This window comes from Pelodiscus sinensis, chromosome 19 (genome assembly GCF_052426305.1).
Source record: "Pelodiscus sinensis isolate ZL-2025 chromosome 19, ASM5242630v1, whole genome shotgun sequence".
NCBI lineage: Eukaryota > Metazoa > Chordata > Testudines > Trionychidae > Pelodiscus > Pelodiscus sinensis.
The window spans coordinates 6,496,900-6,520,881 of NC_143070.1; the positions used below are offsets into that span (position 1 = coordinate 6,496,900).

At 47.5% G+C, this 23,982-nt stretch overlaps 1 protein-coding gene across 1 annotated transcript; it reads left to right on the forward strand.

The window, feature by feature from the left end:
- Positions 1-2,640: 2,640 nt before the first annotated feature.
- LOC102451997 (uncharacterized) lies at positions 2,641-22,616 on the forward strand. Its single transcript, XM_089770818.1, has 4 exons — positions 2,641-2,805; positions 11,808-12,008; positions 15,368-15,481; positions 17,637-22,616. The coding sequence occupies exons 2-4, from the start codon at positions 11,822-11,824 to the stop codon at positions 18,905-18,907; spliced, it is 1,572 nt and encodes a 523-aa protein (XP_089626944.1). The 5' UTR covers positions 2,641-2,805; positions 11,808-11,821; the 3' UTR covers positions 18,908-22,616.
- The last annotated feature ends 1,366 nt before the right edge of the window (positions 22,617-23,982 follow it).

A 23,982-nucleotide genomic window follows, 5' to 3' on the forward strand; every position in this document is an offset into this window, starting at 1 on the left:
GGTAAATAAGGCTGAGGGCAGGATAGTGACACAGAATGATTTGGATCCTTTGGGAAGCTGGATACATGCAAACAAAGCAGGCTTCCCAGAGCCATGTGTTAGGTCTTAGCCCTCGCCCAAAGCCACACCCCTGGAATGGAGAACGGTATCCCAATAAGCTGCAACTCTGAAAAGGATTATGAGGCCATGTCCTAGTGACAGTGCCCCAGTGCACCCCTCAAATCCCTCTTTTAGCCTAGAGGTCTACAGCAGTGGTTCTCAAACCTTTTGGCCCATGGATTCCCTGGCTCAATGTTAACCTTTCCGTGGACCAACAGTTGCTAAAGAAAACGCTCCATTAAGTACATAACGTCCAAGCCATTTTGGTAGCACTGCATCTAGAGAGAACAGTTTAATTTAAATTATTAAACAGATCAAGAGCTTTAACATTCTCATGTTAGCTTATCAAACTTCATTTTAAAGAAAATAAAATATTAATTTATGTCTAACACACAAGGTTTCAATGTTTTCTTTATTTATGGAAGGTGGGGGGAACCTTTTTTGTGTCGGGGTTCACACACAAGAAGCAAAAAAAACTCCTCCCAAAACCCCCAACTCTCACTGATGTGGCCCCCAACTGAGACACCTCATTCCTCCAGCGTTCCAGCCCCATGGGGCGAGGGAAAAGGTCAGAGAGACCTGAGGCTCAGGGCTTCCCATAGGCCAGATTTACTTTTCTGGGGTTCCAGAGTTAATGGGTTTTACAGACCCTCTTAGCCTCTGGGGTGGGGACAAAAATGAGGGGTTCAGTGTGCAGGATAGGGTTGCCAGTGAGTGGGATAGGGATGGGATGCAGGATCTGGATGGGAGGTGGGATGCAGAAAGGGATGAGGGTGCAAGGTCTGGTGGGAGGTAGGGTGCAGAAGCAGATTGGGAATAGGGTGTCTGGTCAGGGGGCAGAATGCAGGAGCAGGCTGGAGGTAGAGTGTCTGGTCGGGGCAAGGAGTGCCTGGGGCTAAAACTGGGGTAAGAATGGCTGTGGTTCATGGAGATGGGAGGCAGGGTGCTCCTGGGAATAGGGATGGGGTCCAGGTTTCTGGGGTGGAGTTCAGGGAAATGGAGGGAGAGGAAGGCTGGGTGCAGCACAGCAAAGCAGGGGTGGGCAGGTAGGTAACCCCAGGGTGTCCAGCCTTGCAGGGGATAGGGTCCCACAGGAGTCCAGTCCATGGCGCCAAGACCACGTCTCCATGGGTGCAAAGCCCCAGACACCAGTCACCTCTGCTTTTGCAGTAACCAGGGACCCCTCCCCACATGCCCGAGCCCCCTGGGGTCACCCTGCAGGCCCTGGGGACAGCTCAGTAGTGGTGGATTCCATTCGCCCAGCTGGACCCACCAACACTGAACCAGAGCACTAGGGTTTTTAACTGAACTGGAACCAGACTTTACAAAGCAAAAAAGGTCTGATCTGGGACCATCTGCTGGAGGAGGAAGTTTCAGCAAGGCTTGAAGTTCAGGGCTGAGAGGAAACAGAAGCAAACCAGCTCTGGTCTCACCGCAAAACAAAACAAGCCACCCAAAAGGCCCAGGAGAGTGTTCCCAGCACAGCCTACTCTGCAGTGGGGAGACGCCCCCCCCCAGGCACAGGGAGGCAGATGGGAGAGGAGTGGAGTGGGAGGGAAAAGGGGGGGTCCCCTGGCCCCAGAAGTTAACAACCCATCAAGTCAAGCTTCTAGGCTCCCTCACAGCTGCTGCTCTTTTTTTCCTACCCCCCCCCTCCACACACACACACCGAGAGGCTGTGTCTACACTGGCCACTTATTCCGGAAAATCAGCCGCTTTTCCGAAAAAACTTGCCAGCTGTCTACACTGGCCCCTTGAATTGCCAGAAAAGCACTGACGATCTAATGTAAAATCGTCAGTGTTTTTCCGGAAAAACTATGCTGCTCCCGTTCAGGCAAAAGTCCTTTTCCGGAAAACTGTTCCGGAAAAGGGCCAGTGTAGACAGCCCAGATTTCTTTCCCGCCAAAAAACCCCGATTGCGAAAATGACGATCGGGGCTTTTTTTTTGCGGAAAAGCGCGTCTACATCGGCACGGACGCTTTTCCACAAAAAGTGCGTTTCCGGAAAAGCATCTGTGCCAATCTAGACGCGCTTTTTCCGAAAATGCTTTTAACGGAAAAGTTTTCCGTTTTCAGCCTTTCTGGAAAAGGGTGCCAGTGTAGACATAGCCGCAGTGTCCCCCTGTCCCAGCTCCCCCCCACCCCTATGTGCCCCCCCCTCACTGCCCTCTGGCTCCCACAACCCCCCCCCCCCACGTGGCTGCTCCGCCCCCTGCAAGCCCCGAGGGCTACAGCCACCTCCCTCCGCCCCGCGCACAAGCTGTCGCGCGCCGCGCCCTGGGGGCGGGGACCCCTCACTCCCCGCGGGGGAGGGGGGGGTCGCCTGGAGCCTGCTTTGCGCAGAGCCCGCTGGGCCAGGCAGCTCCCGGTCTGAGCTAAGCCCCGGCGCTGGCCCTCCCGACCGGGACGGCGCGGGCCCGCTGCGCACGCGCAGTCTGTCCCCCTTCCGCATCTTCCCTCCCCGCCGGGTTTTCGGCGCCTCCCCGCCAGTCCCTCCCTGCCCCGCGCGCCGGGCCCCCGCTGCGACTCGGCAGCGTCGCACTACCCCCTGACTCAGCGCTCGCCGTCGCGGCAACTGCGCATGCGCCGCGCGACGCGGATTCGGAGGGAGTCCGTTGGTGCCGTTACTCGGCGCGCGCGCGCGCGCGGCTGCTGGCGGGGAGCGCCGGTTGGACGGGCGAGGGCGCGAGCAGTCGGAGGCGCTGAGGTGAGGGGGGGTGGGCGTTTCGACGGGGAAGGGGGGGTGACGGGTAAGATGGCGGGGCGCTAAGGGGAGTCTGTGGGGGGAGGGGCTGAGGCCGGGGCAGATAAATCGCTGGGGGGGGGGGGAAGGGGGGGGGGGGGAGAGATTTTTGCCCTGGGCTTGGCGGGGGGGGGGAGGCTCTTTGTCACACCCCTGGGGGGGGGGGGGCAGCCTGGTTGAACAATGTGCGGCCTGGTCTCGTGCTTTGCGGGACAATGGGCTGAAACTGCAGCGAGGGAGGTTTAGGTGGGATAGTGAGAAAAAAAAAAAACTTCCCGTCTGTCCCGGTGGGGAAACACCGGAATAAATTGCCGAGGGGGGTCGTGGAGTCTCCATCACTGGAGTGATTTCAGAGCCGCTTGGACAGACCCCTGTCAGGGATGGTCTGGATCAGTGTTTTTCAGCCGGTGGTACCGGTACCCTTAGGGGCACGTGACAGACGTGTGGGGCAGAAGATTTACGGCGCTTCATTATTTTTGTACTTTTTACACCTAAAAAATGGCATCACCTACCTGGCTGCAATTAAATTGTTTCAACAAATGTGTTGCAATGGTAGGGGGGAAAAAATGGTGTGTCTGGAAACTAGGTACTGGGGATCCTTCTAATTTTTTTTAAGGGGTACTTTATTTTTAAAAAAGGTTGAGAAACACTGGTGTAGACCTGTGGTGTTCAGCCTTTTTTAATTCACAACACCCTAGGGTTGGGGAAAATTTTTATTGGGGAAAAATGCCCTCCCCCACACGCACACCCACCGAGCACATTTTGTTGTGGCCCCTTTAATTTAAAGCACTGGTCCACTCCCCCCACTGCGTTTACATCGGGCACCAATCCGGGAAAACAAAATGGTGGCCTGTTCTTGGCCAGGGCTACTCCAAACCGCCCCACAGTCTGTGTGTTGGTTTATACAGGGCTCCACACGCTCCCCGTAGGTTGGATCCTTTGAACATTGCCTCCACTGGCCACATGCGTCACATCAGCAAGTCAATATAATGGTCTTCTGTTGATATGCATTTTAGTAGATGAATTCCTGCACTGTCATTGCTCAGTAAAAGTTCTGTCATGTGGGTGGGAATCGGGTAAGTATTGCATTTTATTAATATCAGCACAACTGACTTAAATGGGGGCTGTGTTGTGTAGTCTTGCCTTAATCTTTGTACTCATGCCCATCCTGTGTTGAAATCACAATCATAGAACACTACAACTGGAAGGGACCTTGAGAGATCATCAAGTCCAGTCCCCTGCTCTCACGGCAGGACCAAGCACAGTCTAGACCAGCGTTTCTCAATCTTTTTTTTATAAAGTACCCCTTTTTCAAAAAATATATATCTGTCTATATCTATCTATCTATATAAAGTACCCCCAGTATCAAACATGCAAAATATTTTTCTACCATTGCAACACATTTGTTTAAACAACTTAATCGTAGCTGGGCGGGTGATGACATTTTTGGGTGTAAAAAATACAAAAATAATAAAAAGCTGTAAAACCTAAGACAAAAATTCAGTTTTCTCCACATTTCAGTTGCATTGACATACTCCCTAGACTTCTCTCAAGTACCCCAAAGGTATTCATACCACTGGTTGAGAAACACTGGTCAAGACCATCCCTGATAGATGTCTATCTAACCTGCTCTTAAATAGCTCCAGTGATGGAAATTCTACAGCCTCCCTAGGCAATTTATTCCAGTGTTTCGCTACCCTGACAGTTGGGAAGTTTTTCCAAGGGTACGTCTAGACTACAGGCTTTTGTCGACAGATACTGTCGACAAAGCCTCTGTCGACAAAGAGCATCTAGACTACATCCAGTTCTGTTGACAAAGCAAGCCACTTTGTCAACATGAGAGTGTAGACGCAAAGGACAGTGTAGATGCAATAACACCTGTCAACAGAACTCTGTCGACAAAAGGCATTATTCCTCGCAGAATGAGGTTTACCGCCGTCGACAAAATTGCTGAGTTCTGTCGACGTTATGTCAACAGAACTCGGCAGTAGTGTAGACGCAGGTATAGTTTTGTCAACAAAAATCCACTTTTGTTGACAAAACCCTGTAGTCTAGACACACCCCTAATGTCCAACCTAAACCTCCCTTGCTGCAGTTTAAGCCCATTCCTTCTTGTCCTATCCTCAGAGGCCGCGGAAACAATTTTTCTCCCTCCTCCTTGCAACGCTCTTTTAGGTACTTGAAAACCACTATCATGTCTCCTCTCAGTCTTCTATTTTCTAAACTAAACAAACCCAGTTCTTTCAGTCTTCCCTCATAGCTCATGTTCTCTAGACCTTTAATCATTCTCGTTGCTCTTCTCCGGACCTTCTCCAATTTCTCCACATCATTCCTGAAATGTGGTGCCCAGAACTGGACCCAATACTCCAGTTGAGGCCTAATCAGTGCAGAGTAAAGCGGAAGAATGACTTCTCCTGTCTTGCTCACAACACTCCTCTTCTTGCATCCCACAATCATGCTTGCTTTTTTTGCAACAGCATCACACTGTTGACTCATATTTAGCTTGTGGTCCACTATGACTCCTAGATCCCTTTCTGCAGTACTCCTTCCTAGACAGTTTCTTCCCATTCTGTATGTATAAAACTGATTGTTCCTTCCTAAGTGGGGTATTTTGCATTTGTCTTTATTAAACTTCATCCTATTTACCTCAGACTATTTCTCCAGTTTGTCCAGATTATTTTGAATTATGACCTTGTCCTCCAAAGCAGTTGCAACACCCCCCTCCTCCCAGCTTGGTATCATCTGCAAACTTAATAAGCGTACTTTCTATGCCAATATCTAAATTGTTAATGAAGATATTGAACAGAACCGGTCCCAAAACAGACCCCTGCGAAACCCCACTTGTTATGTCCTTACAGCATGATTGTGAACCATTAATAACTACTCTCTGAGAATGGTTATCCAGCCAGTTTTGCACCCACCTTATAGTAGCCCCATCTAAGTTGCATTTGCCTGGATTATTGATAAGATGATGCAAGACCATTATCAAATGCCTTATTAAAGTCTAGTATACCATGTCCACCGCTTCTCCCTTATCCACAAGACTTGTTATCCTATCAAAGAAAGCTGTCAGATTGGTTTGACATGTTTTGTTCTTTACAAATCCATCCTGGTTGTTACCTATCACCTTATTTTCTTCCAGATGTTTGCAGATGAATTCCTTAATTACTTGCTCCATTATCTTTCCTGGCACAGAAGTTAAACTGACTGGTCTGCAGTTTCCTGGATTGTTCTTACTTCCCTTTTTATAGACGGGCACTAACAATATTTGCCCTTTTCCAGTCTTCTGAAATCTCTCCTGTCTTCCATGATTTTTCAAAGATGATAGTTAAGGTCTCAGATACCTCCTCTGTCAGCTCTTTGAATATTCTAGGATGCATTTCATCAGACCCTGAGGACTTCTAAGTTTTCTAAGTAATTTTTAACTTGTTCTTTTTTTAATTTATTTTCTAATTCTACCCTTTCCCACTAGCATTCACTATGTTAGGCATTCCTTCATCTCCAGACTTCTTTATGAAGACCGAAACAAAGAAGTCATTAAGCACCTCTGCCATTCCCAAGTTTCCTGTTATTGTTTCTCCCTCCTCATGATTGTTTCACCCTGTCCTTGGTCTTCCTCTTGCTTCTAGTATATTTATCAAATGTCTTATGTTACCCATAATTTCTCTAGTTAGTTTGAGCTCATTTTTTGCCTTTGCCTTTCTAATCTTGTCCCTGCATACCTGTATTGTTTGCATATATTCATCCTTTGTAATTTGTCCTGATTTCCACTTTTTATATGATTCATTTTTGATTTTGAGATCATGCAAGATCTCCTGATTAAGCCAAGGCGGTCTTTTGCCATACTTTCTATCTTTCCTACACAGGAGAATAGCTTGCTTTTGGGCCCTTAATAATGTCTCTTTGAAAAACTGCCAACTGTCTTCAGTAGTTTTTCCTCTTAGTCTTGCTTCCCATGGGACCTTACCTATGAGCTCTCTGAGTTTACCAAAATCTGCCTTCCTGAAATCAGTTGTCTCTATTTTGCTGTTCTCCTTTCTACCATTCCTTAGAATCATGAACACTATAATTTTATGATCACTTTCACCCAAGCTGTCTTCCGCTTTCAAATTCTCAACCAGTTCCTCCCTATTTGTTAAAATCAAATCTAGAACAGCTTTTCCCCAGTAGCTTTTTCAACCTTCTGAAATAAAAAATTGTCTTCAATGCAGTCCTAGAACTTATTGGGTAGTCTGTGCCCCACTATGTTAGTTTCCCAACATATGTCTGAATAATTGAAGTCACCCATCAACACCAAATCCTGTGCTTTGGATGATTTTCTTAGTTGTTTGGAAAAAGCCTCATTCACCTCTTCTATCTGGGTAGGAGGTCTGTCGTGGCCCCATAGCATGACATCACCCTTGCTTTTTACCCCTTTTAACCTACCCCAGAGACACTCAACACATCTGTCTTCTACATCTATCTCCACCTCAGTCCAAGCATGTACATTTTTAATATACTGTACAGTAAACTTCCGATAATTCGGCACCTTTAGGACCCAGGGGATGCCGGATTTTCAGATATGCCGGACTATCAGAAGGGGGTGCTATGAGGGGTCTGGAGTGGGGTGGGAGGGAATGCCACCCCAGACCTCTCATAGCCCCCCCTTACGATAGTCCCGCTCTGCCCCAGGCGTCCCTGATTCAGCTGCTGCTGGTCACTTTCAGCAGCAGCTGAATCGGGGATGCCTGCAATAGAGCAGCTGGGGTGCTGCCGGGTTGGTCCCGCAGCGCCGAGGGGTGGCGCTACGGCACCAACCCAGCAGCACTCCAGCTGCTCTTGGGGACGCCTGGGACAGAGCAGCTGGGGCGCTGCTGGGTTGGTCTCGTAGCGCTGCCCCTCGGGGCTGCGGGACCAACCCGGCAGCACCCCAGCTGCTCTTGGGGACGCCTGGGGCAGAGCAGCTGGAGTGCTGCCGGGTTGGTCCCGCAGCACCAAAGTACGGCGCTGCAGGACCAACCCGGCAGGACCCCAGCTTCTCTGCCCCAGGGGTCCCCGATTCAGCTGCTGCTGAAACAGATCAGCGGCTGATTCCAGGAAGCCCGGGGCAGAGCTGCTCAGCCCGGGGCTTCCTGGAATCAGCCGCTGATCTGTTTCAGCAGCGGCTGACTTGGGGACCCCTGGGGCAGAGCAGCTGGGGTCCTGCCTGGTTGGTCCCGCAGCGCCGAGGGGCAGTGCTACGAGACCAACCCCGCAGCACCCCAGCTGCTCTGCCCCAGGCGTCCGGATTCAGCCTGCTGGTGAAACTGACGCTGCTGGTCAGTTTCAGCAGCGGCTGAATCCCGTGGCTTGGGGCAAAGCAGCTGGGGTGCTGCTGGGTTGGTCCTGTAGCGCCGCCCTCCCCCTTGGACAGGGGCTTCCTGGGGACAATAGAATAGTCCACTAACCGATAAGAATTCATGAGGTTAATCGACTGTTCAATTAACCAATATTTAACGTCCATAATGGAAGCTATGAGGTTGTGCTGGGAGCACTGGCAGTGCACAAAGCCCACCCCGAGGGGCTCTCAGCACACAGAACACATGGCCCCTGTAGCCAGCCACTTTGAGTGGTGTGCAAGTGCAAGGAAGGCAGGGAGCTAGCCCAAGGCTCAAGCTGCACCATGGGATGGTGGTGTTGGGCCAGATCTGGTGGTTTGGCTTCACTTTGCCCTCTTCTTCCTTCGGTCTAGATAATATTTCTTTTCATGAGTGCTGGTGCCTGGACTGATCAAACTGGCAGAGAGGGCTACGTGTGAGATCTTACTATGGCATGGCTCTGCTGCTGTAAGGTCTGAAGTGCAGAAACAGCCCCAGAATCAGCTCCCTGAAACCATCTGTTCTGAGTGCAGTGACCATCCAAAAGGAACTGATTCTTGGGAACCATTTGGAAAGGGTTAGACTTTGAAATAGAAAAAGTTTGAGTGATGTTTAATGAAACAGACCCAGGCAAATGACACAGTTGCAAGGCAGCTGCACAGGGTGTATTTCTAGGTATATCTGGGGTGACATGGCACTAGCAGGAGCTTTGGATGAGGAACCAAAGTGACCCGGCAGGGCAGGCTGGGACCGCAGGGTTAGGCAGTGCCAGAAGTGCATCACTGCAGCTGCTGCTCAAGGCACTGCAGAGGTAGAGAAGCGGCTGCTATTCCTCCAAGTGGGAGCTGCACAAGCCACCCTAGCAGGGCCAGGCCATGTCGCAGGGAGTCTATCTTGGGTCAGTCCCCCAGGGTGTCCCTGGGTACCAGGTAGGGAGCATAGGGGCTGTGGCGGGGTTCTGACATCGAAGGGGTTAACCCTGTGCTCTTAGCCTGCACTGCCTGTTCCTCTGGAAGAGGAAGTTGCTCTGGCTGCTCCACAGAACTGGGGCTGGTCACATGTTGTTGCCTGACCCGTGCTACTCCCTGTGGGGAGGGGTGCGGGTGGATGGACTGGGAGAGCCCTTCTTCAGCACACCACTGCATCTGGCTGGAGGCTGGATCCTGCCCCAGCTCTGGGGACACAACCTGCAAGTGAGGGCCAAGCCCCAGACAAGGGGTTGGGCTGGGAAGGGACACCATCAGATGCAGTGTGGGGTCAGAGCAGCCCCCTGAAAACTGGGGCTGCTCTGACCATGTGCTGCTGTCCTTGCTCCCCCTGGACTCCAGGTTGACACCTGCTCCTGGCTGCTTGCGGCAAACTGCAGGTGCAGGGGGTAAGTCTGTGCAGGGGCCAAACCCACCACAGGGATGGGTTGAACAGCTGTCTACAGGGCCAGGAGAGGGACCAAAGGGGATAACAGGCAGGCAGTGGGTTTAGAACAGGATCAGGGCCCTGCCATGACTTAATAAATGTGTTAGTCTCTAAGCTGCCACAGAGCTGCTCATTGTTTTTACAGTTACAGACTAACATAGCTATGCTTCTGAGTGTTCCCTAACAGTGTGCACAGAGCTCTTGTTAGACATCCTTGTGTGTATTTTTAATACCAAGAAATCATTGAAAACACTCTGTAGCTGACAGTTTCAGCAGTCCCCTGGCCGTTTGTTTCTAATATTCCACCTCCTGTCTGTACTGTAGCTTCGGATTTGTGTTCTTTGGGTCCATGTGATATCCAGGTTGACAGATTTCCTGGCTTGGTCTCAAAACTCCTTCAGTTTCCTTTCCTCCTCCAATGGGGGCAGCCTTTATTAGCTGTTGTTTTGGTTCTCTACCCAGCACCTTAAGGCTTTGTCACAGGTCACCACTTGGATAGATCTTGCATCCCAAATACTCACTATAGGCCAGATTTGTAAATGTGAAAGCACCGAGATACTCTTTTATAATAGGGGTGTAAGCGACTAGTAGTCAATCTGATAAGCAAAAACTTATCGGATAGGTGACTTAGTCCCTCAACCATTCGCCTCCTCCCGTAGGGGAGCAGGAGCCGGTGCTGGGAAAAGATGGCTTAAAAGCCAGTTCTCCCCAGCACCGTATCCGCAGGGGACAAGGGGGTAGCAGGGACTGGGCCCAAGCCAGGAATTAGCTGATTCCTGGCTTGTGCCCAGTCCTAGATGCCGTGCCTCTGCTTTTTAAATGTATTAAGAGCCCGCCAGCTCTTAATACATTTAAAAGGCTGATGTGCAGCAGGGGGATCCAGTGCAAGCCAGGAATCAGTTGTCCTGCCTGCAGTGCGGTTAGCTCCTGGAACCAGATGCTAACCCCACGGCGGCTCCCCACTTATTGACTGACTGACTGACTAGTCAATGGAAAATCCATCGACTAGTCGATTAGGTGATTAAACTAAATTTAACATCCTTATTTTATAATTGAAAAAGTATTAAAATCCTTCTTTCTGTCATTAATTCCCCATCCTGCCAAAACTGAAGTACACACTGTACTTTTTTATTACTTTATGTATTGCATAAACAAATGTTGGGCTTTCTACTCATTTATAGTTCTAATTACACAAACTGTCACCAATTTGTATACAGGCTATATCTGTTGTTATACACTTCACTGTTGTTGTTCTGACAATGTTACTGTTCTGAGTTGCCAAAATCCAGGATTTTTAAAATGAATAATCCTTCTCTGCTTAGGTTGAGTCTCTAGCATAGTGCTTACATGGCCAGATTTGACTTTTCCACTTGTTTCTACAGGAGGCTAGCTAGTGCTTTTTGGTTGCTGAGGGAACAGTCTATTACACTGACTCAGATGTGAAGTTAAACATTATTATTAATAGCATGACAGTTCTGATACCAATTGTGGGGCTAATAGTGCTACTTTGCTGTCACAGGTATTTGTGTCTGAATGTCTGTAGCCCCTCGTGAAGCTGTTATGGAACAGCAGTTAAAACATTTAAAACTAAAGGAAATAGATGGTTTTCTAGGAAATATGCTTTGAGGAAATCCAGGTTTGTTACGGGGGCAATTGGGTTAAATACAATGGCTTGTGACAGATGAGACCAGAGTACATGAAATATTGATCCCTTCTGATCTTGTGAATCTATGAATCTTAGGATCTCATCTTGTAAACATTCAGCATTTGCATTTAATTTTAAGGATCAGAATGGTCCCCTTGACTTTACTTAATCTCTGCTGATTTAATCCTGATGAGAGGGCCTAGGTCTGCACTGTAAATAAATGGAGGAAGACTGGAGACTTTAAATATAGGAGCCTAAATTTAGACACCTACATCGATGTTCAGGCAGGTAAATATGCAGCTTGATTATCAGAAACACTGGGTGCTCAGAAATGAATCTCATTGTTGCTGGTACAGGAATGTTGAAACTAAAGCCAGGTATTGAGAAAATGAATATGGATTTCGGATCTAGCTTGTGTGTGTTGTTTATGGAATATCGAGACTCAAGCATTTGCCCTGAATGGCAGAGTCCAGCATATGTGTGAACAGGGAAAGAGTCTGGGGGAATGGGGGTGTGGTGAGAAGAATTAAAGCCCCCTTTAAAATGTCTCCAATTGCCCTTCTCCCCGACAGGCTGCAGAACACCCATGTCTTGCTCCAGCTCAGCCCATGTCCTGAAGTACCAGGGAAAGGAAATGGCTGTGGCAGAGCCAGTGAGCTTCGAGGAGGTGGCTGTGTATTTCTCTGAAGAGGAATGGGCTCTGTTGGACCCGGGTCAGAGAGCCCTCTACTGGGATGTGATGCAGGAGAATTACGAGGCTGTGAGCTGGCTGGGTAAGGATTCCTGTCCCCTCAGGTATCAGAAGCTGGGTGGGCTCTGGAGCAGCTGGATTGGGTTAGGTTCAGAGTCTCTCATTGCTCGCTGACCTCCAATGTCATGAGTATCAGTCCCAATAATTCTGGCTCCTGTGTGAGAACTGTTCCCTTTATGCCTGCCTCCAAGGGGAGGTAGGTTCAGAGACATAACAATTGTGCTGCTCTTCCCACACCCAAGGGCTACGTCTACACTGGCCCCTTTTCCGAAAGGGGCATGCTAATTTGACAGGTCGTAATAGGGAAATCCGCGGGGGATTTAAATATCCCCCGCGACATTTAAATAAAAATGTCCGCCGCTTTTTTCCGGCTTTTAGAAAAGCCGGAAAAGAGCGTCTACACTGGCCCCGATCCTCCGGAAAAAAGCCCTTTTCCGGAGGATCTCTTATTCCTACTTCAAAGTAGGAATAAGAGATCCTCCGGAAAAGGGCTTTTTTCCGGAGGATCGGGGCCAGTGTAGACGCTCTTTTCCGGCTTTTCTAAAAGCCGGAAAAAAGCGGCGGACATTTTTATTTAAATGTCGCGGGGGATATTTAAATCCCCCGCGGATTTCCCTATTACGACCTGTCAAATTAGCATGCCCCTTTCGGAAAAGGGGCCAGTGTAGACGTAGCCAAGGTGTCTATGTGCTTCCCCACCATCTTGCCCATGTTGTGCCTTGACGGCAGGTGTCAGTGGAAGAGCCCAGGCAGGAACGGCAGGCACCAGAGTTGTGGGGCTGGGTCCAGCTGCTCTTAGTGCCTGCAGGGTCCTCCTTGTGCCAGTGGGCTGAGCCCCTGGAAGGAGGGTGCAATTCCTGGAGTTCTTTTCTCGCTGTGACTGATCTCTATGACATGCTGGTTCCTGCCCGTGAGAGAGGCTGGGTGCTGGGGCTGAGGGAGGGTGGACGAGGCAGTTCACACTGTGCAAGGCTTCTGTGGGGGTAGCTTTATAGTAGATAAGCATGAGGAGAGCTCTTCTTGTGTTTTAAGCCGTGCACTTGGGAGACCTATGTTCAATTTCCTGCACTGACACTGCCTTTCTGAGAGACCCTGGGCAACTCACTTACGTTAGCAGAAAAATTTGGACCCAAGATTTTCAGTATTAGTTTGTCTATAACCATGAACTGATTAGCTAAAACTAATCAGGAAAGAGATCTTGGCGTCTTCGTGGATAGTTCTCTGAAGACATCCATGCAGTGTGCAGCAGCAGTCTAAAAAACAAACAGGATGTTAGGAATCATTAAAAAAGGGATAGAGAATAAGACGGAGAATATCTTATTGCCCTTATATAAATCCATGGTACACCCACATCTTGAATGCTGCATACAGATGTGTTGTCCTCATCTCAAAAAAAGATGTACTGGCATTAGAAAAGGTTCAGAGAAGGGCAACTAAAATGATTAAGGGTTTGAAACAGGTCCCCTATGAGGAGAGATTAAAGAGACTAGGACTTTTCAGCCTGGAAAAGAGAAGACTAAGGGGGGATATGATAGAGATATGTAAAATCATGAGTAGTGTGGAGAAAGTGAATAAGGAAAAGTTATTTACTTGTTCCTATAATATAAGAACTAGGGGCCACCAAATGAAATTAATGGGCAGCCAGTTTAAAACAAATACAAGTTCTTCACACAGCACACAGTCAACCTGTGGAACTCCTTGCTGGAGGAGGTTGTGAAGGCTGGGACTGTAACAGGATTTAGAAGAGAACTAGATAAATTCATGGAGGTTAAGCCCATTAATGGCTATTAGCCAGGATGGGTAAGGAATGGTGTCCCTAGCCTCTGCTTGTCAGAGGGTGGAGATGGATGGCAGGGGAGAGAGAGATCTCTTGATCATTACCTATTTGATTCAGTCCCTCTGGGGCACCTAGCATTGACCCAGACAGGATACTGGGCTGGATGGACCTTTGATCTGACCCAGTATGGCCATTCTTCTGTCCTTATCAGTGTAGCTAGCCCACATGTGTAAAAGGTGACTTCTGGCTCTGTAGGGATTGCCTGGATATTACCAGGGGACTGTCTCTGACTAATGAACATAAACAAACTTAATACAATAAAGTGAATTATGAGAGACAGGCTCAAAATAATTGCAATAGATGATACACAGAGATCTTTTATCTACTGTATATTTAAGAGAGTCTGTCTGTGTGCCTGTATCAGTTCAAGAACACTTCTTACAGGGTAAAAGCTAGGACCACCAAATGTAATATGAAGCTTCCTCTTATCATAACTTAAAGCAAGGTCCGATTTTGGTTGAGCCAAGAAAATGGGATATTCCTGGAATTGGATTGTGTCTTAACAAATCATACAGAAAAGGGACAGAATCATGAGGCAGGTGATAGTGGCTGGCTGGAGTGTGGAGCATAGGTAGGGTCGGAAACAGCCACCAAAGATTTCCTTAGCTGCTCAGAGAACTTCCTTTGCCTCCTGGTCCAAATCGAGCATCAGCACCAAAGAGCAGGGCAAGCTGAGCTCCCAGCCAAGAGCTTTGTGCACAGATCCCTTGGGGAGCTAGAGCTCTGCTGGGTCCTTTCTCTCCAACTCCTAGGCTATGTCTACACTCGCGGCTTCTTGTGGCAGAAATCTGCAAATAAGGCTAAGTGTGGAATATTGTCGAGCCTCATTTGCATACCTTATGAGCTGCCTTTTTTTTTTTTTTTTGCAAAAGAGGCTTTTGCTCCAGAAGGAGCTGTCTACACTGCCCCTTCTTGCGCAAGAAAACCCCTCTTGCGCAATGCCATTATGCCGATTATTTTCAGGAATAACGGCATTACACAAGAGGGGTTTTCTTGTGGAAGAAGAGGCAGTGTAGACAGCTCCTTCTGGCACAAAAGCCTCTTCTGCAAAAATGGCGGCTCATTAGGTATGCAACTGAGGCTCAGAGATATTCCACACTTAGCTTCATTTGCATATTTCTTCCGCAAGAAGTTGTGAGTGTAGACATAGCCCTAATGACCTGCCATGTGGCAGCTGCCGTCTGAGACCTGCCTGGGGTCTCAGTGTCAGACCTGCAAGCCCTCACCAGAGCTCATCTCCTGAGCAGTGTGTTCCTGTCCCGCCCTGGGATGTGGGGGGCAAGGAACAGGCCCTGAGGGAGACTTAGTTGTACCCTAGAGAATGCAGCAGAGAGTTCAGCTCCCCTGGGGAATAAGCAGGGCAACTCCCGAGTCTGGGGGATGCACCTTTACTTGCAGGTGAGTGTGTCATGAGATCTTGTACAATCTGCAAGGTGGGAAAGGAGCCTCTCTGGATGCATGACTCAGATCCTGGCTCTAGAAGTAGTAATGGCACAGACCTTAATGAACAAGATCAGCACTTTATTAATTGCTCCCCTGAGCAGGATTTCCAGTCTCCAAAGTTCATGTGATCTCCTGGGTGGAGCAAGGGGAGGAGCTGCGGATCCCAGATCTCCAGGGCTCTGTGAAATGGGAGATCATCAGTGACACCCAGACAGGTGAGCAATCGATTAAACTGACTCAGAAACCAATTTCTGTGTCCTCATAGCAGGTTTCACTTGTGCATTTTCATCCAGTCTGACTGACACTTCAGCCTGTCTTCAACTCCAGTGAGAGGTGGGGGAGGGGAGTTTACCTGTGGTTCCTTTAACCCAAAGATCTCAATATCTTTACTCTGTGTGAAGTGGTGTCAGGAAGTAAATCCAGCGAGACATGGCCGTCAGACTGATAGCTGGCTGGCACAAACATGACCACATAAGAGCTCTCACTTAAACCTTCATGTTACTTAATCTCAAGCACTTACACTCATCTGTAACAGGTTAGTGAAATGCCCTCAAACTACAATAATTCCTGAAATTGGGTGTGGCTCTCGAGTGACCCAGCAGCAGTTTCCCAGTGGCCAGTCTTGCTGCTGCTGGTGGAGACTGCAAGGTCAATCCAGAGGGGGAGTCCCTAAAGAGCCCCTGCCAAAGGGTTCAATTACCTCTAACTGTTTGCCCCTGTTTATTCAAAGAAAACTTGTTACGTGAGCAGCCCTAAAGGTCAGGCAAGAGGTTATCTTTCAACCATCAGCCAGCCAGATGAGATTTTTCAGAGTTTGCATTTCCTGGGGCCCAGACAGACACATCCTGAGGGCACATAGACAAGCTTCTCAGCAATTGCAAAAGGGATCTCCGGAAGGACGTGAGGGCCTTTCTGTGGCACCCAACTCCTGCTCCCCTCCCCCAACTTGGTTATGCTGTGGTTGCTGCCAAAACCCGTTTGTGGCTTGCTAGCTTGGCTGCTTTTATCAAGCAGAAGGGAACACACTTCACTTGTTTGCCTATATTTGACTGGAATGATGGATTCTGTCTGGGGAAGGGTTGTGAGGGAGGAGGGTGAAATCAGCTCATGATATTTCTGTGAAGGGTTAGATCATAGAAATCCACTTGGGGTTGTCCCGCAGTGTACTGATAAAGCCACCAGTGCCCGCTTTCCTGCCCACAGGGGCTCCTCACCACCCTGTCCTGCTGGGCCAGAAGCACAGGTCTCCCCCAGCCAAAGCACAGAATTGGGGTTACTGCCTCCCAGCTGAGGGACACAGACACTGAACCAGATCTGCTCTAGTAGGGCTCAGCTATAAGGCTTCAGCACCCAGAAAACCAATCCCCAAAAATGACCAAAACCCCATATGAATCAGTTTTACCCTGTGTAAAAGTGTTACACAGAGAAAGCTCATAAATTCACCTCCTTTTGCATGAAAGATAGATACGCAGTGGTCACCCCTTCCAGATAACAATTATTTACACTGGGCCTGACGATAAACAAAAGTATTACATGTAAAAAGTAAGATTTAAGTGATTGCAAATGAAAACAGACAGATCAAAGTAAATTACTAATTTAAACAATATACACCAGCTAATTCTAATCCTCTAAGAAACTTATTACATGCACATTCTTACTCTAAACAGTTCTTATCTCAAGTAAAATGCGTCAAGTCCCACAGCTGATCTTTATTCTGGTCTAGATCTATAGCTTTTCAGAGTTCTTTAGAGTTCTGTGTTTTCAGGTTTCTTCATGTGCATCTTCTTACGGTGGGTGAGGTAGTTTCTTAGGCTAGCTGAAGACAAAGACCTGATTGCTTTCCTTTCCTTACATAGACTTCCCCCAGGGTCAGAATCCTTTGTTCATGCTTCTCATCCCCATGGAAAAGTATTTGATTCAAGATGGTTTCCAGTACCAGGTGGCACGGTCATGTGACTTTCAAGATCAACCACAGTTTGGGCTTACAGTAAAAATGAAACCATCATTGGTGGTTGGTTTGAGGGCTGAGTCACTAAGTTCCTAACTTATCACTAAGGGTCCTCATTAGCACATTTATACTTAAAACTAGATGCACACTTCATGCATCTAACTTCACATACAAGAATGATACAGGCACGAAAAATAGCAGAAACAGATACGGCAGTAACTTTTTAAATGTTACATATTCTATTATGCCTGTCTCAAAGATGTTTTATGAAAATTCATTTTCATAAGCCAATTTTCATGAAGGATGGGGGAGAGCTGTAGCAATTTCAACCTACCCAGCAGTTGTTTAGGTGTTTTCTCCCCCTTTTCCTGTTGTCATTTCAGCTCAGCACAGAGAATGACTCCTGTCTTTCTCTTTCCCAGCAGGTGACAGGACACTGAGTGAGAGCAATGAGGAGAGCCTTCATCAGGAAGGACTGGAGCAAGTGGCTCCACATGGGATGTTCCTGGGAAGATCTGAAGGCCATGTTTCTCAAAGTCCTGAGCAGGGAGAGATCTATGAGAGTCAGCATAGACCAGAAAGGCAGCCGGGAAACCATGCAGTGGAGGGACAGGGTCAATCCAGTCATTGGAGCAGAGGGGTGAAACCAGAAACCATTCCACAGCAAATCCCCCATCAAGAGGGACCCTACACTTGCAGTGACTGCGGAAAAAGTTTCCAATGTGGACAGTTCTTCATTTTACACCAGAAAATCCATTCAGGTGAGAAACCCTTCAATTTGTCTGAGAAAATCTGTGACTGCCCTGACTGTCGGAAAAGTTTACATTGGTATTCAGTAACACCTGATTGGCTGATAAACCATAAAGTAGAGAAACCCTTCAACTGCTCTGCCTGTGGAAAAAGCTTCAGTCAGCGCTCAAATCTTAACATTCATTACAGAATCCACACAGGAGAGAAACCCTTTATGTGCACTGCCTGTGGGAAAAGCTTTAATCGGCGCTCAAATCTTAACATTCATCATAGAATCCACACAGGAGAGAAGCCCTTTAACTGCTCTGCCTGTGGGAAAAGCTTCAGTCGGCGCTCACATCTTATTCAACATCAGGTACTACATACAAGTGAGACAGCCTATAACTGCTCTGTCTGTGGGAAAAGCTTTCATCGGCGTGCAAGTCTTGTTGATCATCAGAGAACCCATACCGGAGAGAAGCCCTTCAGCTGCTCTGACTGTGGGGAAAGCTTCATTCGGCGCTCAAGTCTTAAAATCCATCGTACAATCCACACAGGAGAGACACCCTTTAACTGCTCTGACTGTGGGCAAAGGTTCAATCTTAGATCAGATTTTGTTACACATAGAAGAAGCCACACAGGTGAGAAACCCTTCAGCTGCTCTGACTGCGGGAAAAGGTTCAGTCAGAGGTCAGACCTAGTTAGACATAGTAGAATCCACACAGGAGAGAGACCATTTAATTGTTCTGAATGTGGGAAAAGGTTCAATCTCAGGTCAGACCTTGTTAGACATTGGAGGATCCACACAGGAGAAAGGCCCTTCAGCTGCTCTGACTGTGGGAAAAGGTTCAATCAGAGGTCAGACCTTGTTAGACATAGTAGAATCCACGCAGCAGAGAAGCCCTTTAATTGTTCTGAATGCGGGAAAAGCTTCCATCCAAATGAAAATCTGATTAAACCTTAGGAAAACAGAAGAGAAACCCTTCAACTGCTCTGACTGTGGGAAAAGGTTCAGTTGACACTCAAATCTTGGCAGGCATCCTACAGTCCACACAGGAGAGAAACTCCATAACTGCTGTGACTGAGGAAAGATTCAGTGAGAGCTGATATGTTTTTGAACATCAGAGAACCCACATGAGTGAGAAGCCTTCTAATTGTTCTGACTGTGGGTAAATGTTGAGTTGACGCTCAGACTTTGTTGGACATAGAAGAACCCACACAACACAGAAACTGCGTAACTGCTCCGATATGGGGAAAGTTTGTCAGAGGTCATACCGTATGCAACATAGGAAAATCCAAATGGGAGAGAAACCCCTTCAAGTGGTCTGTCTGTGGCAAAACCTTCAGTTAGTTCTCAAATCGTAACAGGCATTGTACAATTAATACAAGGTGAAAAACCTTTCAACTGCTCTGACTGTGGGAAAAGTTTTCATGGGCGCTCAAGCTTTATTGAACATCAGAGAATCCCAAAAGAAGAGGGAACCTACAGGTGCAGGGCAGTGCTCACACATTCTGTCATATCCAAAAGCCCACAGGCTGAGACCTTATGAATTGTCAAGGTCAGGAAAAGCATTCGTTGGAGATCTTAGGCTAGACCACTCTCATCAGCATTCCACACTGGCTGGCTTACATGGCTATCCTTGTGTTGTGTGGGGATTTGAGGAGCCCTGAGGTACTTACTGCCCACGCAAGAATCCACAGAGGGAAGAACCCTTTAAATGCCCCAGATTTGGAAAACGTTCTGAGAGAGCTCAGCCCTTAATAACCCATAGAGAATCTACAGGAAAGGGTGCTCTAAAGCCTCCTAGTGCAGCTCATCCCTCATGAGATGTAAGAACATCCACTGAGTACGCACACCGTAAAAGTGTGCTGGCTGGGGATGGGGCAAGAGAGTAACATTTTTCATTATTCCTACACATCTCTGAGGGTAGGGCATGGCTCCACAGACATGTAATGAGGATGTGCATCGTTATTCAACCAGGGTATGAAATGTCCTCCAAGAACAGAGCCATGGACAGTGAGAAGTTGAGATAAGTTTCCCATATTATAACAGGACTTGATTATAACTTGTTGAGAAATCTGAATATTTTCTGTTCAGTCATTTCATTTGCATTTGATGTTACACACCTAAACCCATTGATTTCTCATTCATCCCTGACAGCCTTTTTAGGCTGGAATCCATCAAAAGACTTAAACTTTATGACATTGAGTGTTGCAAATGCCTAACTCTTGGTTATCTAGAATATTAGAGAAACAGCAGTGGGATCCACAAAGACTGAGTTATGTGTCCAACCCCATTATATCATGACAGAGGAGGAATAGGTGTCTTAGAAAGCAGTCCCAAATCCCCGCCCATCACATAGGGAGCCAAGTAAGCTAGCCAGTGTGGCATGCTAACAAGAGGAATCTGTCTTAAGCCTCGCCCCTTTAATGCAAATAGGCATATATCTGTTCTCCCTATTCATGAACCACAGAAGTGAAATTATCTGCTGACAATAGGGCCCTGCCTAGTAGATGTTTTGAGAGACTGCCTGACCTTGCAGTGGGGACTAGGATGTGGAGTCCCGTTCAAGTCTCCTCCATGCCTAAATTTCAAAATAAGGCATTATTCCAACAAATCCCTTAACCTTTGTGGAACAAGGATTACAGGGATGCCTGAAATAGCAACGTAGTCTAGACATACCCTAAAATAAGTTACAAAGAGGAGGGAGAAAATTTAATTCTCCTGACCCTCTGATGATAGGACAAGAAGCAATAGGCTTAAATTGCAGCAAGAGAGATTTAGGTTGGATGTTTTATTTCCTAACTGTCAGGGTGGTTAAACACTGGAATAAATTGCATAGAGAAGTTGTGGAATCTCTGTTATTAGAGCTTTTTAAGAGCTGGTTAGACAAACATTTATCAGGGATCATCTAGATGGTGCTTGGTCCTGCTGTAAGGGCAGGGGACTGAACTCAATGACCTCTCGAGGTCCCTTCCAGTTCTAGTGTTCTATGATGCTATGAAAAAAACCTTTTTTTCCAAATGGTACAAAAGAAGAACGCTAGAAATGGGAAAAGTAATACAGCTTTCCAACTGCCGCAGGTTGGGGAAAATTCTTCACACAAACTGGAATGGGTGACAGGGTTTGCATCTGACCCCATTGTAACAATATGGTCACAGTACCCAGCCTGCCCTAACCTGCCGCTGCCTCTTCCTTCCCCTTGGCACATAGATCTGTAAATAGAAGTAAATAAGTTAAATCTTGGCATGGCACTTCTGAAAGGTTTCCAACCCTTGGTATAGATGGTAAGTGAGCTCAAGAGCTGACAGTAGAGTTGGCTCTGGAGTGGAAGTGTTATAATCACAGGAGCACCTGAGAACCTTTGTGAATCCCTGATCCCTTCCTTAGCTCAATGGATACACACAGGTGCTGAGATGGCTCAGATTGTCATTGCGAGGCTCTGGCTTGGTTCTGGGCACTGAGCCAGGACAATGGTGTATTTGTGACTTTCTTGCTTTGAACCAGGAAGAATTGGGGATTCATTTACCCACCTTTTGTGTGTGTTCTAACCATTTTCAGCTAGAGACGCATCTACATGCTGCTGTTTTTCAGGCTGTAGTGATCATAGGACTGAATGCTATTTACAGATTTTGCTTAGCCTAAGAATGCTGCCTACCTAAGACAAAGTCCGAGAAGGATTAGTGATTTGTCTAGAATTTGTTACGTTGGCACTGATATGAACTCGCTCATCATACCCAGTCCATCTAGTTGTGTTCAATTTCATGTTTTTGTTCAGAAGTTTTATGATCAAATCAAACTATAGTTTTAACCAAGTTACTCCAATGAATTTATACTTGGTTATCTGAGGTAAGGTCCATGTTCATGTTACAAACTGGTCAATGCAAGTTACAGTGACAGAAAGCGGCTGCTGTTAGTAGAACCGTTGTATGGATGCAAACTTGGCCACAGTTGTCAGTGCTGCTTCTACTTACCCCCAGAGCAGTTTCACTCTCCTCTCTCTGCCAACAGCATGGAGCCTGCACAGCTCTGCACCAGTGTCATGACCGCTCTACACACAGGGTGAAGAACCCTCTGGTATTTGCAGGCCCCAAGAAGAATTGCAGCGCAGGGGGCCAGGCCAATGTTCAAAGCCCCCTGTTTATTCCGTACCAGCACATGTCTAGCACATGTAATTGGCACATGCAACACAGGAACGCTGCTAGGGGTGCTTGCCAAGCTGGGCAACCTGAAAAAAGTATTTCAAAAATATGTGGGGTGGGTAAGTGGTTGTGGGGGGCTTCTGGTCTCCATGATCCCTGGGCAGCGGAGTTCACAATGATGACTAGAGAGGGGCAGCTGCTGGAGGACTATTAGCATTGACATAGGTCAAACGGTGTCTATGCTCCTCCTGCATTGACCACACTAGGTCACCCTGGCTCAAGGAGATGGTGTTACTATGTTCCTGTAATTGGCTGCTTACATAGCTGGAAGCCCAATTTCAATGTAGACTCATGCAGAATTATAGTGATGCAAGACGGCTGACATCAATGTAACTATGAAATGATGGCCAGAGCTAGTTCTTTACGTTTAGCTGTTGAAGTCAATTGTTAATGCTTAGATAATTCATTTGAGTTACAACAACCTATGGATGTGGTTTGTATGTCATGAAAAATAAATGAATATAATTGTGGTTAGAGCATAAGTTTTGGAATTCTAGGCCCACCTTTATAACACTACTCCACTCAAAACAGTTAACCAAATTGTTTTAACTTTGTATTACAGAATTTCAATTTTTAGTTAAATATTCCTACATTGGATCACTCTCTTTATTTCCCTTTTTTAAATCTGGTGCCTCATTTGAATAGGCCTTCTTGGACTATTTAATAGTTTCCTTCTGTCATTTTTGATTATTTAAATGTTTATTTTGAGACATCCTGTCATGTATATTTTCAGTCTCAATTAGCTAAGGGTAGTCTCATTATAACCATAAACACACCCATCTCTGAATTCATTTCCAGTTATTTGAGAAGCATTTCTAACTGATTGCTTTTCCCAATTCTGAATTGTGATAATTGTTTAGCTCTTTTCATCTGAAAATTACTTGGTTCCCAACCCCTTTCTCCTTCACTCCACTGTCATTCTGGGAGACAGCTTCACTTCTGCATTCCTGTCACCAGAACAAGAGAAAATTGCCCAGTAACCTGTGCAAAAGTAGAGGACAGCAAAGCAGGATAGCTATCTGTACTTTCCCTATGGCCCTGTCTGGGTATGTCTACACTACAGAGATGATCGAAGCTCCCGCAGTCAATCTTGGGGTTTGAATTAGCGGGTCTAGTGAAGACCTGTTCATTTGAAATGAGAGGGGTACTCTGGTTGATGCCGGTGGTCCTGCTTCAACGAAGAGGAAGGGAAGTCAAAGGAAGAGTGTTCTCCCTTCAACTTCATGCATTATGGACAGCACCAAAAGTTGACTTACGGTACTTTGACTTCAGCTACGAAATGAACATAGGTGAAGTTGTGTATCTTAATTCATCTTTATCCCATAGTGTAGACATACCCTCTGTACACATGCCGTGCCTGGCCCTAGGGCAGTGCCCTGGGATCCTCACCTCTCTCTGCAGCCAGCGCCTCTGAAAGGGAAGAGAAAAACCCATCACTGGCAGGGGCATGCCCAGGGCTAACGTCCCAGCTCTGCCCCATGCTGCGAGAGAGACCCTGGAGAGTTAGGCCAAGGAGCCAGCTTCTCACTGGCATTTCCACACCCAGCCACACAGAGAGGCCCCTGGGATGCCACACATACCAGAACAGGGGAGGTGCCCAACTCCTATGGGCACCAATGGGAGTTAGGGGCCCAAGCTTCTGTGGGGCTTCTGAAAGGCCTGCTAGGCACCGGTGTGACTCACTGGGCACATACCTAGCTCAAAGCATCTGGCCCAAGGGACTCAGACTCTGGAGCCCAGGTGCACAGGAACATCCCTGAGTCTGTGACGTCTTCCATGGCAACCAGCTCCCAGCATTCCCCAGAAATCTCCCTGCCCCTCGGCCTGTGCAGGCTG

Bases quoted from the DNA above. Each gene is read 5' to 3' on its own strand.
- LOC102451997 (XM_089770818.1), top strand. From the start codon at position 11,822: ATGTCTTGCTCCAGCTCAGCCCATGTCCTGAAGTACCAGGGAAAGGAA. The intron at 12,009-15,367 runs GTAAGGATTCCT...TCCCCTGAGCAG, and splicing joins CGAGGCTGTGAGCTGGCTGG to GATTTCCAGTCTCCAAAGTT. The intron at 15,482-17,636 runs GTGAGCAATCGA...TCTCTTTCCCAG, and splicing joins CATCAGTGACACCCAGACAG to CAGGTGACAGGACACTGAGT.